The sequence below is a fragment of the Nicotiana tomentosiformis genome, chromosome 7, assembly GCF_000390325.3.
Source record: "Nicotiana tomentosiformis chromosome 7, ASM39032v3, whole genome shotgun sequence".
Classification (NCBI taxonomy): domain Eukaryota; kingdom Viridiplantae; phylum Streptophyta; class Magnoliopsida; order Solanales; family Solanaceae; genus Nicotiana; species Nicotiana tomentosiformis.
The window spans coordinates 51344018-51359568 of NC_090818.1; the positions used below are offsets into that span (position 1 = coordinate 51344018).

The window sequence follows — 15551 nt, forward strand, 5'->3', positions numbered from 1 at the left end:
ATACTTATTGCGTATTGTCATCTTGTTCAATTTCCTGTAGTCAATGCACCTTCTCAGAGATCCGTCTTTCTTCTTTACAAACAGTACTGGTGCACCCCATGGGGATATACTCGGTCTGATAAAACCCTTATCTAACAAATCCTGCAATTGTTGCTTTAGCTCCTTCAAATCTGCTGGTGCCATCCGATATGGGGGTATCGATATAGGTTGTGTGACAGGTGGCAAATCAATACCAAAATCTATTTTTCATACTGGAGCCAATCCTGGTAAATCCTCGGGAAATATATCAGAAAATTCTCTCACGACTTGTACATTTTCTATACTAATTGTTTCCTTTCTTGTGTAATTTACAATAGCTAAGAGACCCAAGCAACCTTTCTTCAGAAGTCGTTGAGCCTTCATAAAGGATACAACTTTGCAAATCTCTGGAACCCGACTCTCTCTTAGAATAAAACTGGGTTAGTTTGGTATCTCAAATTTAACTATCTTTGCATGACAATCGACGATACCATGGCAAGAAGATAACCAATCCATTCCCATCAGCATGTCAAAGTCAATCATATCAAGTACAATAAGGTCAGCTAGAGTATCTCTACCCTCAACCCGAATCTGACAAGCACGATACACATATTCAGCTAATAGAGACTCCCCAACAAGAGTAGCAACTAGAAAAGGATCATTCAATAGCTCAGGCTGTCTACTAAACCTCAAAGAAAAGTACGAGGACACATAGGAGTGAGTAGATCCCAGATCAATCAACGCAAGTGCATCAAATTAACAGGCAGAAATAATACCTGTAACCATTGCATTCGAGGCCTGAGCATCCTACCTAGTAAATGCAAAAACTCTCGCCTGACCTCTACCAGCATTCCCTTGTCCTTGATTCACAGCAGCGCGGTCTCCAGCACCTCGAACTTTATTTCATGTACCTGTAGCACCTGAAGTATTATGATTAGTCTGAGTAGGTGCAGCTGACTGAATAGAAGCCTGGTTGAAATTCCTCGGAGGCTGAGGGCAGTCCCTCAAGTGATGTCCCAACTGGCCACACCGAAAGCACTCTCCAGTTAGAACACGACATTGGCCCAAATATGATCTACCACAGGTCTGGCATACTGGAGTAGTGACATATATCTTCCCAGAATTACGATGTCCAGATGATGATGGTCCCCTAGTACCCTGTCTGTAATGTGGACTGTGAACACAAGTGTGTCCCTGTCTGAGAACCCTGTTGTTGTTGTCCCTGATTTCCTGCTCTTCGATTTTCACTAAAACTGCCACTGAAAGACCCTTCTGTCTTGGCCTTCTTACGTAAATCACTGGTTGCACGCTCATCACGTCCCTTGTTTTCAATCTTTCTAGCAAGGTCGGCTACATTAGAGTAGGATAAAGTCTTCATCTGTGGGGCTACTGTAGTATATAGACGACCAACTAACCCATCAACAAACCTCTGAACTCGAGCTTCTTGTGTAGGCACTAAGTAAGGAGCATATCTAGCCAGATTACAAAATTTTGTGTTATAAGTTGACACATCCATATCTGGAGTTTGAACCAATCTCTCAAAGTCTCTAGCATATTTTTGCCTCAGGCTGTCTGGAAAGAAATGATCCATGAACAACTTACTGAACTCGTCCCATGTCAGTGGTGCTGCTCCTGCTGGCCTTCCTAGCAATACAGTTTCATACCATGTGTTGGCCATATCCTCTAGTTTGTATGCTGCGAGCTCCATAACTTTCTCACTAGAATATCCTAGAGCACGTAATGCTTTGAGTGTCCCATCCAAGAAACTTTGAGGATCTTCTGAATTATAAGAACCTGTTAATTTTGGTGATTTCAATTTCAGGAACTCTTGTAGGGATACTTCCTTATTCCCGAAAGTCTGAGTCTGTGCAGATACTTGTGTTTGTGAAGTAGCCTGAGGAGCTGAACTTCTACCCTGAGTAAGCACCAATGCCTTTAATACATTCAATAACCTTTCCACTACATTTGCAGGTAAGGTAACAGTAGGTACAATAGTTGGCATTGGTGATGGAGCGCCTTGAACCCCCTGTTCTTGCACTTGATCTGGCATAGTAGCTTGGAGTTGACCCATGTTCCCAACTTCAGGTTGAGGAGCAGCCTGTCTTCTAGTTTTATGAACCCCAACTTGACCGCCACCTCGGGTAGTACCATGTCCAGCAGATGAGGGTGTGCGTGTCCCAGCCATCTGCGAAAGAAATACTCCAAAGTCAATCTCAAGTTATCTCAATGCACGATCAAGGAATAAAAGAAGGGAAAACATCCTAAATGCTTAGTAGTCTCAAGATCATAAGTATGGGCGCCTACATACCCATGAACCAGACTCTACTAAACATTGCTTCATGACTCGGGACTTAAAGCCTAAACTCTGATATCAACTTAGTCACGACCCAGTTTAGGATCATGACCGGCACTTAGGAGCAAGTGCCCCCAAGTAAGGCTCATCGGTATTTTACAGTAAATCAGACAGAGTTTTCCCTATTTTTGGACAATCCCAAAACATTTCCCTATCTCAAATCAACAACCAACATTCTAATATCAATTCAAACAACAATAACTTTATCAATTAACCAAAATAAATATCTACCATTAATAGTCCACCCACTAACAGCTAGAAATACTAATTTATCTCCAACTTTGATAAGAATGAGCGATACTCAACATAAGTCTATAATAACAAAATGATACTCATGACACTAAAAGAATGACTATGGAGCGACTCTAAGAGTTCAAAGAACATACCATAACAATAAATAAAATCTCCGCCCATGCAAACAAGTGCGAGGCTCACCAAGAACTATCAACCTGTGCGCTCTAATTAACGAAATCCTCGCCTGCGTCAACTGCTGTCTCTGTAAAATATCATAAGAATGCCCTTTCAGAAACAATAAACAATAATCAGTCTCATCATTTTTTTTATGTAATATAATTCAATTGACAATTCGGTAATAAGCTCGGTAAATACTGTATAATATCAATATTCATGTTTGAAAGGTTTCAATGAATAGACCATGTAATCGGTATAACTGTGGACTTCTTCGCAAGAAGTCAAATATAATGGTAGTCCCTACTCGAGGGAAATCGGTAACGGTATGCTAGTTCTACCTTCCCACTAGCGAGGGATATAACGGTAATCGGTAATTACAAGGTGCACCAGGTTTAACGAACCCGCCGTTAGCTACGGGATCCTTCAAAGTCTCTCCCATTTATACTTATTTCTGTAATCCGTATATACTCATAGGAAAATATTTTATAACAATATCGGGCATTTCGGTTCTTATCAAATCATGTAATTTCGTTTCGATAACGGTAAATCTTATCTCAAGTAACGGTAAAACATATTCAGTAACAATGAGAATATTCATATTAACTGTAATCATCTCCAATATATATAGTGGCATCATATCAAGTAAAAGACTTGTCCCATATGCAAATTCAAAACAGTCAGTAACATATTCATGTTAAAATCATATGTAAATCATGCTAGTTGTAGAAACTCAAATTGCGATAAGGTTACTACTCACCTCTTGATGCCTACTAGCCAAAGCTCGACTTCTTATCGATCCAAAGGCCCAATTTGTGTAAAATCTATAAATCAATATAAGTCTAGTGTTACTACCCATCAACTCCGTAATCTATTCTCTAAATAAATATAATTCTCTTTTTTTTTTCTTTCTACTTTCAAACCTTTCCAACTTCTTTACTAGTATTCTGGAATCTAGACGTCCAACTCAAACAATTGAAAGTACAAATTTGATATTTATTCACCTAATTTATTACTCAAAACTTAATTTTGTTCCCTGTATCTTGTGCGACAAAACAGTCTAATAGATTGTTCAATAGTAATTATAAGAACACCTTAAGTTCTTGTTTCTTTCCATCACAGGGAAATACCAAACTAACTCTTAATATTGTAATTTATCTCAAATTTGATAAAGATCAATATATATATATATATATATATATATATATATATATATATATATATATATATCCATTTAAGCATAAACCAAACTACTACACTATTTTTTTTCCTTCCCTTTTTCTTTCTTTTTCTTTACATATGATTTTTTTCTATTCTAAGCGAATTGGTAAAAATCAGAAAAAGATATAAATTTTCCATAATATTTCTCATAGGTATTAAATCTTTAAAAAAAATTTAACCTAATAAGATTACCTAGACAAAAGAAGCAATTCAACCAAAATTATAGAAAGAAGTGAACCTTTTAACTAGAGAAGAGGTTGCACTAGAAGGATTATAAACAAGCACCAAGAGTGAATCCTTCTTTTTCTTCTATCTTCTTTGTAAAGTTTTTTTTATTAGGATTTCACCCTAATTCCCTTTCTCTGTTGTCTGTTGCGTACCCTTCCCCTTAACCCCTTTTTCTTCTTTTACTTTTTGCCAGATTTTCATCTGGTGGGCTTCGACCCATTTGCATCTCACTTTTCTTTGTTTTTTTAAAACTTAATTGGTTTTCTAAATGACCATTGTGTCCTTGTTTTAAAGTTATGGGATATTACACTGGTATGGCTTAAAGTCCATGTTTGGATAAGAACTGCTAATCTACTTAATTGTTTAGAAAATGACTCTCTATAGTCCCTCAAAATTTTAATAGCCCATATTTTTCTCCATTGACACGAAATGTCCCTCCGGCCCAAACATATTACATCTAATAGCCCGAAATATCTATTTTGTATATTTTTTATATAGTGACCGTCTATTTTGTAGTATTTTGTATAGTAACAGTCTATTGTATATTTTTTTGTATAGTGACAGTCTATTTTGTATAGTGACAGTCTATTATATATAAATTGTATCATGACAGTCTATTTAGTATATTTTTTGTATAGTGACAATCTATTTTGTATATATTATGTATAATGACAATCTATTTTATATAAATTGTATACTGACAGTCTATTTTTATATATTGTTTGTATAGTGATAATCAATTTTTGTATATATTTTGTATATTTTGTATAGGAGAATTTGGTAAGGTAAGATGAAATTTTTTATAAAATAAGAATGGAAGTGGTAGAATAAAAATAACTTTTGGCCTAAAAAGAAGTGCTGAGAGTTTGTATTGTTGATTTTTACTGCAATTTTGTTTTCTCTTTGGTGAATGATTTATTTTCCAGAAGAAGATACGAGAACGAAGATTGGTAGAGCTGTAGTGAACGAGATAAATTGGAAGAAGAGGAAAGAATGCAAGAAAATTTTAGACTTTGGCGACTAGGGAGGACAGGGCGGCACGAGAAATTTTATCATGTGTGAGACATGATACGTAATACTTGTGTGGGAATAATTTTCTTGTGTAAAAAAAAAAAGTTTGCTGGCGAAGTTGACGGAGTAGTGGCAAATTTTTGTAGTGGAAAATGAAATGGTTTGAACTTTGAAGTACAAGGAAGAAAGAAGGTGTTTAAATTTTTTTCAAAGAAGAAAGAAGGTTTATTTTTTTAAGAACAAAGGTAGGAGATTGCAAAAAGTTAATAAAGTGACACCATAGGACCCACTTTTCCATTTGCCAAAATTTAAGAGGAGTCTCACACATAGATCTAACGTAAAATTTTTCGGGCATCACAAATATGTTGGTTAATATATTTTATTTATTTTTGACTGCGAGTTGTAATATGGAATTGTAGGCTAGGCGGTTGTTTATAATTTCTGCGGAGTGGCTAACTTTGTCAAAAGCAAATTCAGTGAGTAATTGGGACGAAGTAATGATCCTTTTTGCGGCCCAATGCAAGGTCTTTATTTCCTAATATAGCTGTATGTGAAATCATTGAGACAATCAGAAAAGTAGATTAACTATGAATTATGATTTGCACATGGTTGGAAATTGTTGCAGAATCTAACACATACAACTTGCTATTACTTGGGTTCATTTAGCAACTTCAAAAAGTACCCATTTATAAACATTTATTCCATAACATTACCGATCGACTATTTGATTGTTGCACATCACAACCTAGATTTAATGTAAAATACGAGCGTACACACTTACTATTATTTATTTATTAAATTTAACTTATATATACTCTTTAATGTATTCTCGTAGAAGCTGGGGATCATATGGAACTGTGATCAACTGCAGATTATTTCTGGGCCTTGCCATCACACCGAAGGCCTCGGTCATGTCTAGTTCTTGATCACTTGGAATTTTCCAATCAAAATGGTACAGCAGTGGTGCAAGTGGAAGTTCAATATCAGCTAGACCAAATAATATGCCTGGGCATATCCTTCTGGCAACACCAAATGGCAAGACCTGAAAGTCATTTCCCATGTAAGAATCCAAAAATCTCTTAGGATGAAATTTCTCAGCTTCATCCCATTGCTTTGGATCTCTGTCAATTGCCTATGCATTAATAATAACTCTGGTTTTAGCTCGAATTTGATATCCATTTATTTCACAAGGTTCCCTGGTTTCCCTTGGAAGTAATAAGGAAAGTGGAGGGTGCAATCTCAAGGTTTCTTTGATAATTGACTGAAAGTATTTTTATTTGCAAAGGCCTGCTTCCTCAACATTTCTTTGAAATGTCTCTCTGATTTCAGCTTGTGCCCTTTCCATCATATCTGGATTTTTAAGCAATTCAGCCATTGTCCATTCCAGAGCCGTCGCTGATGTATCACTCCCAGCTGCAAAAATATCCTGAAAGAGAGAACCACAAGATGTTGAAATCTTTTGTAGAGTGACATTCTGCCGTAAATTCTAGGTATGCAAGTTGGATCAATGAACGCATTGGAGAATCTAGTTAAGAATGTATGTGTTCAACTAACCCAACATTCTGACCAACAACTTAGATATATGTGTGAAAGATCAAGAAAAGGCAATAGATTCAGTGATAAGAACATAAAGATCAAATCAATCAAGTTTAAATTCTTCATTCGCCTTTGGATGAACGTACGTACCATTAGGATAACATTGATATGTTCATGAGTTAGTGGAACTTCAAGATCGCCTTCATTCGGAATCTTTAAAAGAACATTAACTAAATTCTCCTTTTCTTCTTTCTTGCTCTCTTTTGGTATAAGCTTTTTCTCTGAATACCTTTACAACATCCTCCACACACTCGATGAAATCTTCTTGGTATTTTCTTTGTTGCCCAAAAGCAGCACGCGCGGTAATGTCATTGAGAAAATTCTGGTGCTAAGATTGATAATTGATCCTCTGTTGGAAGAAACTGAGCTAATAAGATTATTGACCTCTTCTTCTCTTATTGATCGAAATGATTGATTGAACGCTGATCACGCCCAACTATGCCTCCTAAGAGGACTAGCGGTCGTTGCAAATATAATCCGGTTGTAACGACTCGGCCGGCCGTTTTGAGTATTTTAGCCCCGATCCCCTATTTATTTCCTTCTCTATGTTATATTGTGATTATGTGACTTGCCGGGGTATTTGATTTTGGTTTCGGAGTGAAATGGGACACATAGTCCCTAATTTGGAGTCTTAAGTTGCTAGAGTTGACCGTAGTTCGATTTTTATGTAGACGACTCCGAAATGCAGTTTTGACGATTTCAATAATTCTGTATGGTGATTTTACACTTAGGAGTGTGTCCGTATGTCGATTTGGAAGTCCGTAGGTCATTTCGGCGTGAATTGGCGAAAGTTAAAAAATTGTAAGTTTGGAAGATTGGAAAGTTTGACCGGGAATTAACTTTATTGATATCGGGGTCAAATTTCGATTCTGAAAGTTGGAATAGGTCCGTCATGTTATTTATGACTTGTGTGCAAAATTTGAAGTCAATCTGAGTTGTTTTGGTATGAATCGGCATTAGTTTTGAACTTTGGAAGTTCATAAGTTCATTAGGCTTGAATCGATGCACGATTTATGGTTCTAGTATTGTTTGATGTGATTTGACGCTTCGAGCGAGTTAGTATGATGTTTTAGGACTTGTTAGTATGTTTGGTTGAGGTCTCGGAGGCCTCGGGTGTAATTCGGATCATGTTCGGCACATTTCGGAACCTTAAAGACTGCTGAATCTGTTGCTATTGGTTTTCTTGTACGGGATCGTGAGTGGTAGTTTGGAATCGTGAAGAGTTGTTTGGCACTGATGAATTTTTGATCTATGCGATCGCGAAGTTAAGGCTGCGATCGCGAAGCCTTGGGGAAGTTGCATTATGCGATAGCGTGGCAGAGGGGGCGTTCGCTAAGAAGGAAGAGGAGGGTCCAGGTCTACGCGTTTTTGTTCATCGCGATCGCGTAGTTTGTGGAGGCAGTGTATCATGTTCGTGCGTGGAGTTCCGCGTTCGCGGAGTGTTAATTTGGAAGCCTGTGAATTTGTGCTTCGCGATCGCGAAGAAGAATAACACCTAAGAATAATTTAAAGTTCAAAACGTGGGTTTCATCTCATTATTTCATAAATATGACCTAGAGAGCTCGGTGTAAGGCGATATTTCGAGCGTTTTTCAAGAAAATTATTGGGTTAAGTGATTATAACCCGGATTGGTCTATATTTCATGAATCTATTGCTATTTTCGTCATCTAATTAGGGATTTGAGTTGGAAATTTGGGAAAAAATTGTGAAAACTTCCTAGACAAAATATTGGGGTTTTGAAAGGTAATTTGAGGTCGGATTTGAGTAATTCTTGTATGGTTGGAATCGTTATCGAATGTGTGTTCGAATTTTATAATTTTGGTCGGGTTCCGAGACGCAAACCCGGGTTGACTTGTTGAGTTGACTTTTTATTTCTTTGCAAAGATTGTAACTTTATTATTCGAATTAGTTTCCTATAGTTTATATTTATGGTATGAAGTTATTTTGGCTAGATTCGAGTCGTTCAGAGTTGGATGGTCGAGGAAAAGGCCTACTAGTGGATTGAGTTAGCATATTTTGAGGTAACTGTCTTGCCTAACTTTGTGTGAAAAATTATTCCCTTAGGATTGGTGTTGTTTTGTGATAATTATGATATGTGATAGCCGTGTACGCAAGGTGATGAGTATGTACACAGGCTAAAAGTGAAAATTTACCGGTTTTAGCTATGCAGATTCCTTTCATGCCTTAATTGAGTTATCTTATCATGCTATATTCATCATGATTACTCTATTTTCACATGTTCTACTTGTCTTATTTCATACTTGTTAATTGCTCTACATGTTTAATTGAAGTTTTTGTTTCCTTTATTCCTTATTCATTATGTAATCGTTGAGTTCTTTACTTGAAGTTGTTATTCTTGGAATATCTTGTTGTTAAAAGAGGCATTAAGTTATAAAGGTCGTGATTCACATTGAGGCAAAATGTTAAGTTGTGAAATACTAGTCTTGTTGAGTTATTCACTTCTGGTTATGATTGTTGTTACTCTTGTGCATACTGTGATTTAGCCACGGGCTACTTGCTGTGAAAATACCATTGTTGTTGGATTCTTGGCAAGTTGTGATATTGGGAACTTGAGTTGAAATTTGTGATACGTTGTGATATTGATACGCATGCGGTGGTATAATATTTTGGGGGTTGAAACGCATGCGGTGAGATAAGGTGGGCTCGATACGCGTGGCTTGTAGGGGAACTACTAGAAGCCATGCGCTGTGATAAGGTGGGCTAAAATGCGGAAAGCTATTTCGGAAAAATAATTTTTAAAACTAAATTCAAGGCTCCCGCGGTGATATAAGGAATGCTTGTGAATTGATTTTTGATTTGATACTACGAAGAGGTACCTCGGTAGTGACTTTTGTTGATATTTTCTATTTCTTCACTTGTGTTTCTGTTATTTTGTTCGTGTCATAGTATTCCTTGTTTTCTTCTGTGAAATATTATTTGCCTTAGTTCAGTGTAGCTATTCTCAGTGTACTTATTTGATTGTCTCATTTCTATTGCTATCATTGTTTCATTGTTATGCACTTGTTCAGTTTCTTATTTGTTCCAGTAGGGCCTTGACCTGACTTCGTCACTACTCTACCGAGGTTAGGCTTAACACTTATTGGGTACTGTTGTGGTGTACTCATGCTACGCTCCTTCACATCTTTTTGTGTAGATTCAGGTACCTCCTAACAGTCCAGGCACTAGCGAGAGCTCAGTTTCAGAGACTTCAAGGTATACTCGCCGACGTTCGCAGGCCTCGGAGTTCTCCTCTACCTAGATTATTTTATTTTCTTATCCTTTATTAGACACTGATGTATAGAGATATTCAGTATCACTTCTTAGAGCTTGTGACTTGTATTCGTCAGGTTTTGGAAAATTATATATATGCTGAGTTGTGGAGATTTTCTTTATATGAGTTGATGAGTTTTGCGACTTTAATTATGATTTTAGTTATTTCTACATGAGAGACTAGGTGCCATCACGAAAACTTACATAGGGAAATTAGAGTCGTGACAAGTTGGTATCAGAGCTCTAGGTTCATAGGTGTTATGAGTCACAAGCAAGTTTAGTAGAGTCTCGCGGATCGGTACGGAGACGTCTGTACTTATCTTCGGGAGGCTATGGAACTGTTAGGAAAAGTTTCACTTCTTTGATTCCTTATCGTGCGAATTTTTTGACTTCGAAAATTCTAAATCTCTATCTTTCCATTCTCTCACAGATGGTAAGGACACACACAGTTGGATCTGATGATCAGATACCTGCGCCTCCTGCCAGAGCCGCGAGAGGCCGGGGCCGGGGCAGAGGCCGAGGATGGCCATGTGGTGTAGCAAGAGCACCTGCTTGAGCAGCTACAGAGAAGCCACCAGTAGCTCCAATTGGAGAGAAGGAACCTAAGACGCCTGTTACTACCCCTGCACTTCAAGATACTCTACCAAGTTTTGAGCATATCTGACACTTTAGCTCTAGCGGGGTTGATTCCACTTGCTCATTCCACATCTCAGGCCGGGGGAGGAGCACAGACTCTCACCGCTCGTACCTCAGAGCAACGGGTTCAGGTTGACTAGGTCCCAGAGGTCATACCAGTGAAGCCGGTTATCCCAGTTCAGCCCGAGGTTAGGGTAGCAACTTCTAAGGGGGAGCAGCTCAAGCTCGAGAGGTATAAGATGTACGACCCTCCTACTTTTAGCAATTTGGATTCAGAGGGCGCACCAGGTTTTCTTGAGAAGTGCCACCATATCCTACACACTATGGGTATTGTGGAGTCGAGTGGGGTTGCTTTCACTACGTTCCAACTTAAGGAAGCGGTTTATCAGTGGTGGCGAGCGTATGAGTTGTGTAGCCCGACTGAAGCAGCTTTACTCACATGGGATCAGTTCTCAAAGATGTTCATGAGGGAGTTTGTTCCCCAGAGTCTTAGGGATGCATGGCACAGAGTTTGAGTAGTTGTGCCAGGGTGCTATGATTGTATCGGAGTATGCAGGTCGGTTCAGCGAGTTGTCCAGACATGCACCTGTATTAGTTTCCACTGTTAGAGAGTGCGTTCGTCGATTTATTGAGGGGATCAACCCTGGTATTAGATTTAGCATGGCTCGAGAGTTGGAGACTGACATCCCATACCAGCAGGTTGTGGAGAACGCTCAAATATTGGAGGGTATGTGGGATTGGGAGAGAGAGACGGGAGAGGGAGGCCAAGAGGCCTCGAGATTCTGGCACATATAATGGTGCCCGTGCCCCAGTTGTAGTCCGTCATGGTAGGGACTATATGAGCCGCCCTGTTCATTCAGCACTTCTAGCTTCCAGCGGTATTCTGGCCACTCCCAGGTCTCAGGTTGCCCATTATGCACTGCCACTGTCTAGTGCACCTCCTGCACGGGGTGCTTACAGTAGTTAGTCCAACCGATTAGACCCGAGCCAGTTCTAGCATCCACGCCCTCTGTCACGACCCAACTCCATGTCAGGCCGTGATGGCGTCCAGCACCGTTGCTGGACAAGCCAACAGTGAACAACTTAGTGATTTCTCGTTTAGCTTTACTTATTTTAAAACATTTGGCAAATAAAGGATTTTTCAAGGCAAACAAACGGAAACATCTAAAAGCAGATATAACTATTGAATTACAACCAAAAACTAAGTCTACTAATACGTGCCAAGATCTGGTGTCACAAGTATGTGGGCAACTAGTAGAATATACAAAAGATGACTATCCTACTGTCTGAAACATAATAGACAGATAAAAACAAAAGAGAAACTCCGGCATGCTGCTGAATGACTCAAAAGGGGGCAGCTCACCGTGAAGTCTCGGTCCTGGATCAAGTATGCGCGCCGGGCGGGTAACTAGATGCACCAGCCTCAGATCCTGTACAATTAAGTATTGAAGTGCAGTATGAGTACACAAACATCATGTACCCAGTAAGTATCCCGCCTAACCTCGAAGAAGTAGTGACGAGAGGTCGACTTTACACTTACTAGGCCAATAATAACATAATTAAAGTACTATGCTAAGCATGGATATCATGAATGATACAGTCAGTTCAACAACATGAAGAGATAAGTCCTTCTTTCACAATTATATCATAAATTTCGGTAATACTATTTAGCAACTTATATTTCAAGGCATTTAAGTAGAATAAATAATGGAGAATTTCCAAATAATTAGCATGCGCAATTATGCCGAGGTCGAACATCCCGGTCCAACATAATATTTAAATTGTGCACTGCCGGAGGGTCGAACGATGCGAACCATAGATGCATCTATTTACCACCGAGGCGCTCGACCTGATCCACAAATACAATTATTTTAAAGAAAAACACAAGTTTCTCATTTACAGTCAAGTATCTCATACAAACCTTCAAGTAAGTGAATTTAATCTTATACAATTCCTTTATCAATTTCTATCATGACTAAGTGATTATTTTAGCAAGTAAGGGCACAAACATTCCAAGTATAGCATGATACGGGCCCTAGACTACTCGGACAATAGCATAATAGTAGCTACGTACGGACTCTCGTCACCTCGTACGTACGTAGCCCCTATAATTAGGTACAACCATTTACTTAATTCACCTTATGGGGTTAATTCTCTCTTACAAGGTTAGAAAGGAGACTTACCCCGCCTCAAAGTCTACTCCCCAATTCAAGAACGCGCTCAAACCTCCAAATTCAACGCCAAACGACTCGAAGCTAGTCAAATATTACATAAACTAATCAATCTATGCTCAAAAGTTTATAATTCCACCATTTAAGTGATTACCCAACCTAAATTGCAAGATTCCTAAAATTCACCCACCGACCCACGTGCCCGGATTCCTAAAAGAAAGTTGTTACCCATAACCTTAGGAACATAAACATATGATTTTTACTAAATTCTATAACGAATTTCGTGGTTAAATCTCATTTTTATCAAAAACCTAGGTTTTTACCTAAACCCATGATTTTCACTAATTTACATGTTATAATCTACCCTTAAACTATGTATTTAACTCACATTAAGTAAAAATTACTTACCTCATAAAGCTAGGTCGAAATCCCCTCCTTCAAAGCTCTCAAATCGCCCAAGAGTGAGAGAAAATGTGATACAAATGGCCTAAGTCCGTATTAAATGAGCCCTCACTGCCTAACGACTTTCACACTTGCGGTGCTTTGGGCCGCACTTGTGGTCCCGCACCTGTAGCAAAGGCGTCACATGTGCGCTTTTCCCTCATCTGGTCAGGCTCCGCATCAGCGGGCAAGAAGGGCTGCTTCTGCGAGCCTAGCCTCACCCGCGACCATGTCTCTCGCACCTGCACTCACGCAGGTGCGCCCAAATCTTCCGCATTTGTGGATTCTAGGCTGCTCTCCGTTTCTTGCTTCTGCGGCTCATGGCTTGCACCTGCGAGCCCACACCTGTGGCTGACCAAGCGCAGGTGCGATTATGACAGATCTGGGAGATTTAGCTGTTGCTCCAAGCTCCCAACTTGGTCCGAGCCTCGTCCGATTGACACTCAGGGCCCCCTGGGTCCTGCCCGAACATACCAACAAGTTTAGAATCAGAAAATGGACTCGCTCGAACTCTCGGAATGCCCGAAACAACATTAAAACTAAGGATCACACCCTAAAACCAATTAAATCAAACTTAAGAACTTCAAGTTCTTCAATTTACTTCCAATGCGCCGAAACGTACTTATACCACTCGGAATGACACCAAATTTTGCGTGCAAGTCTTAAATGACACTACAGAACTATTCTTAGTCTTGGAATTCCGTTTGGACCTCGAGATCACAAAAACCCGCTCCAAACCAAATTTAAAGAACTTCTAAAATCTCCAAGAACCAACTTTCACTATTAGACGCCAAAATGCTCCCGGGTCACCCGAAAACCCGATCCAAACATACGCCCAAGTTCGAAATCATCATATGAACCTATTGAAACCGTCAAATCCTAATTCCGAGATTGTTTAAGGAAACAGGGTTCTAGAAAGCAAAATGACCGGTCGAGTCGTTACATTCTCCACCTCTTAAACAAACGTTCGTCCTCGAACGAGTTTAGATTCATACCTGATGTGCTGAATAAGTACGGATACTTGCTCCGCATGTCCTCCTCGGACTCCCAGGTCGCCTCCTCGACTGGTTGGCCCCTCCACTGAACCTTCACCGCGGAAATCCTCTTGGATCTCAACTGGCGGTCCTGTCTAGCAATAATGGCAACTGACTCCCCCTCATAACCCAAGCTCTCATCAAGCTGAATAGTGCTGAAGTCTAACACATGTGACAGGTTGGCATGATACCTCCGAAGCATAGACACGTGAAAAACTAGATGAACCCCTGATAGGCTGGGAGGTAAAGCAAGCTCATAAACAACCTCCCCAACTTGCCTCAACACCTCGAATGGGCCTATAAACCTTGGGCTCAACTTCCCCTTTCTTTCCGAATCTCATAATACCCTTCACCGGCGAGACTTTCAAGAGAACCTTCTCGCCTACCATAAATGATACATCACGCACCTTTTGATTCGTGTAACTCTTCTGCCTGGACTGTGCTGTGCGAAGTCGCTCCTGAATCAACTTTACCTTTTCCAAGGCATCCTTTACCAGATCAGTTCCATATAACATAGCCTCGCCGGGCTCAAACCACCCGATGGGAGAACGACATCGCCGACCATAGAAAGCCTCAAATGGGGCCATCTCGATACTGGACTGATAACTGTTGTTGTAAGCAAACTCGGCCAATAGTAAGAACTGATCCCATTGTCCCCCAAAGTCAATCACACATGCTCTCAGCATGTCCTCCAATATCTGAACTGTCCGCTCTGACTACCCGTCGGTCTGTGGATGAAATGCTGTGATGAGCTCTATACGGGTCCCCAACTCACTCTGTACGGCTCTCCAGAAATATGAAGTGAACTGAGGGCCTCTATCTAATATGATGGAAATAGGTACATCATGCAACCAAACTACCTCCCTAATATAAATCTGGGCCAATTTCCTCAAAGTATAGGTAGTCACAACCGGAATGAAATGTGCTGACTTGGTCAATCTGTCGATAATGACCCAAACTGCATCAAACTTCCGCAAGGTTTGCGACAATCCAACTACGAAGTCTATATTGATGCGCTCTGATTTCCACTCAGATATAGTCGTCTGCTGAAGTAGGCCACCTGGCCTTTGGTGCTCATACTTGGCCTATTGGCAATTTAGACATCTAGCTACATACTCCACTATGTCTTTCTTCATCCGCCGCCATCAATAATGTTGTCTCAGG

General features: G+C 39.8%; 1 protein-coding gene and 1 pseudogene across 1 annotated transcript; both read right to left on the reverse strand.

The window, feature by feature from the left end:
- Positions 1-246: 246 nt before the first annotated feature.
- On the reverse strand, positions 247-2203 carry LOC138895592 (uncharacterized). The gene is made up of 4 exons (XM_070180301.1): positions 1176-2203; positions 930-1093; positions 484-665; positions 247-396 (listed from the first exon to the last, which is right to left on the reverse strand). The coding sequence occupies exons 1-4, from the start codon at positions 2201-2203 to the stop codon at positions 247-249; spliced, it is 1524 nt and encodes a 507-aa protein (XP_070036402.1).
- A 3841-nt stretch (positions 2204-6044) lies between these two features.
- LOC138895593 (tabersonine 16-hydroxylase 2-like) lies at positions 6045-14974 on the reverse strand (annotated as a pseudogene).
- Positions 14975-15551: the final 577 nt, after the last annotated feature.

Excerpts from the sequence above, each read along its gene's own strand:
- LOC138895592 (XM_070180301.1), bottom strand. The coding sequence starts at position 2,203 with ATGGCTGGGACACGCACACCCTCATCTGCTGGACATGGTACTACCCGA. Across the intron at positions 1,094-1,175 it reads CAGTCCACATTACAGACAGG|ATCATATTTGGGCCAATGTC; the intron begins GTACTAGGGGAC and ends GACCTGTGGTAG. Across the intron at positions 397-483 it reads TCGATTGTCATGCAAAGATA|GCTCAACGACTTCTGAAGAA; the intron begins GTTAAATTTGAG and ends TCCTTTATGAAG.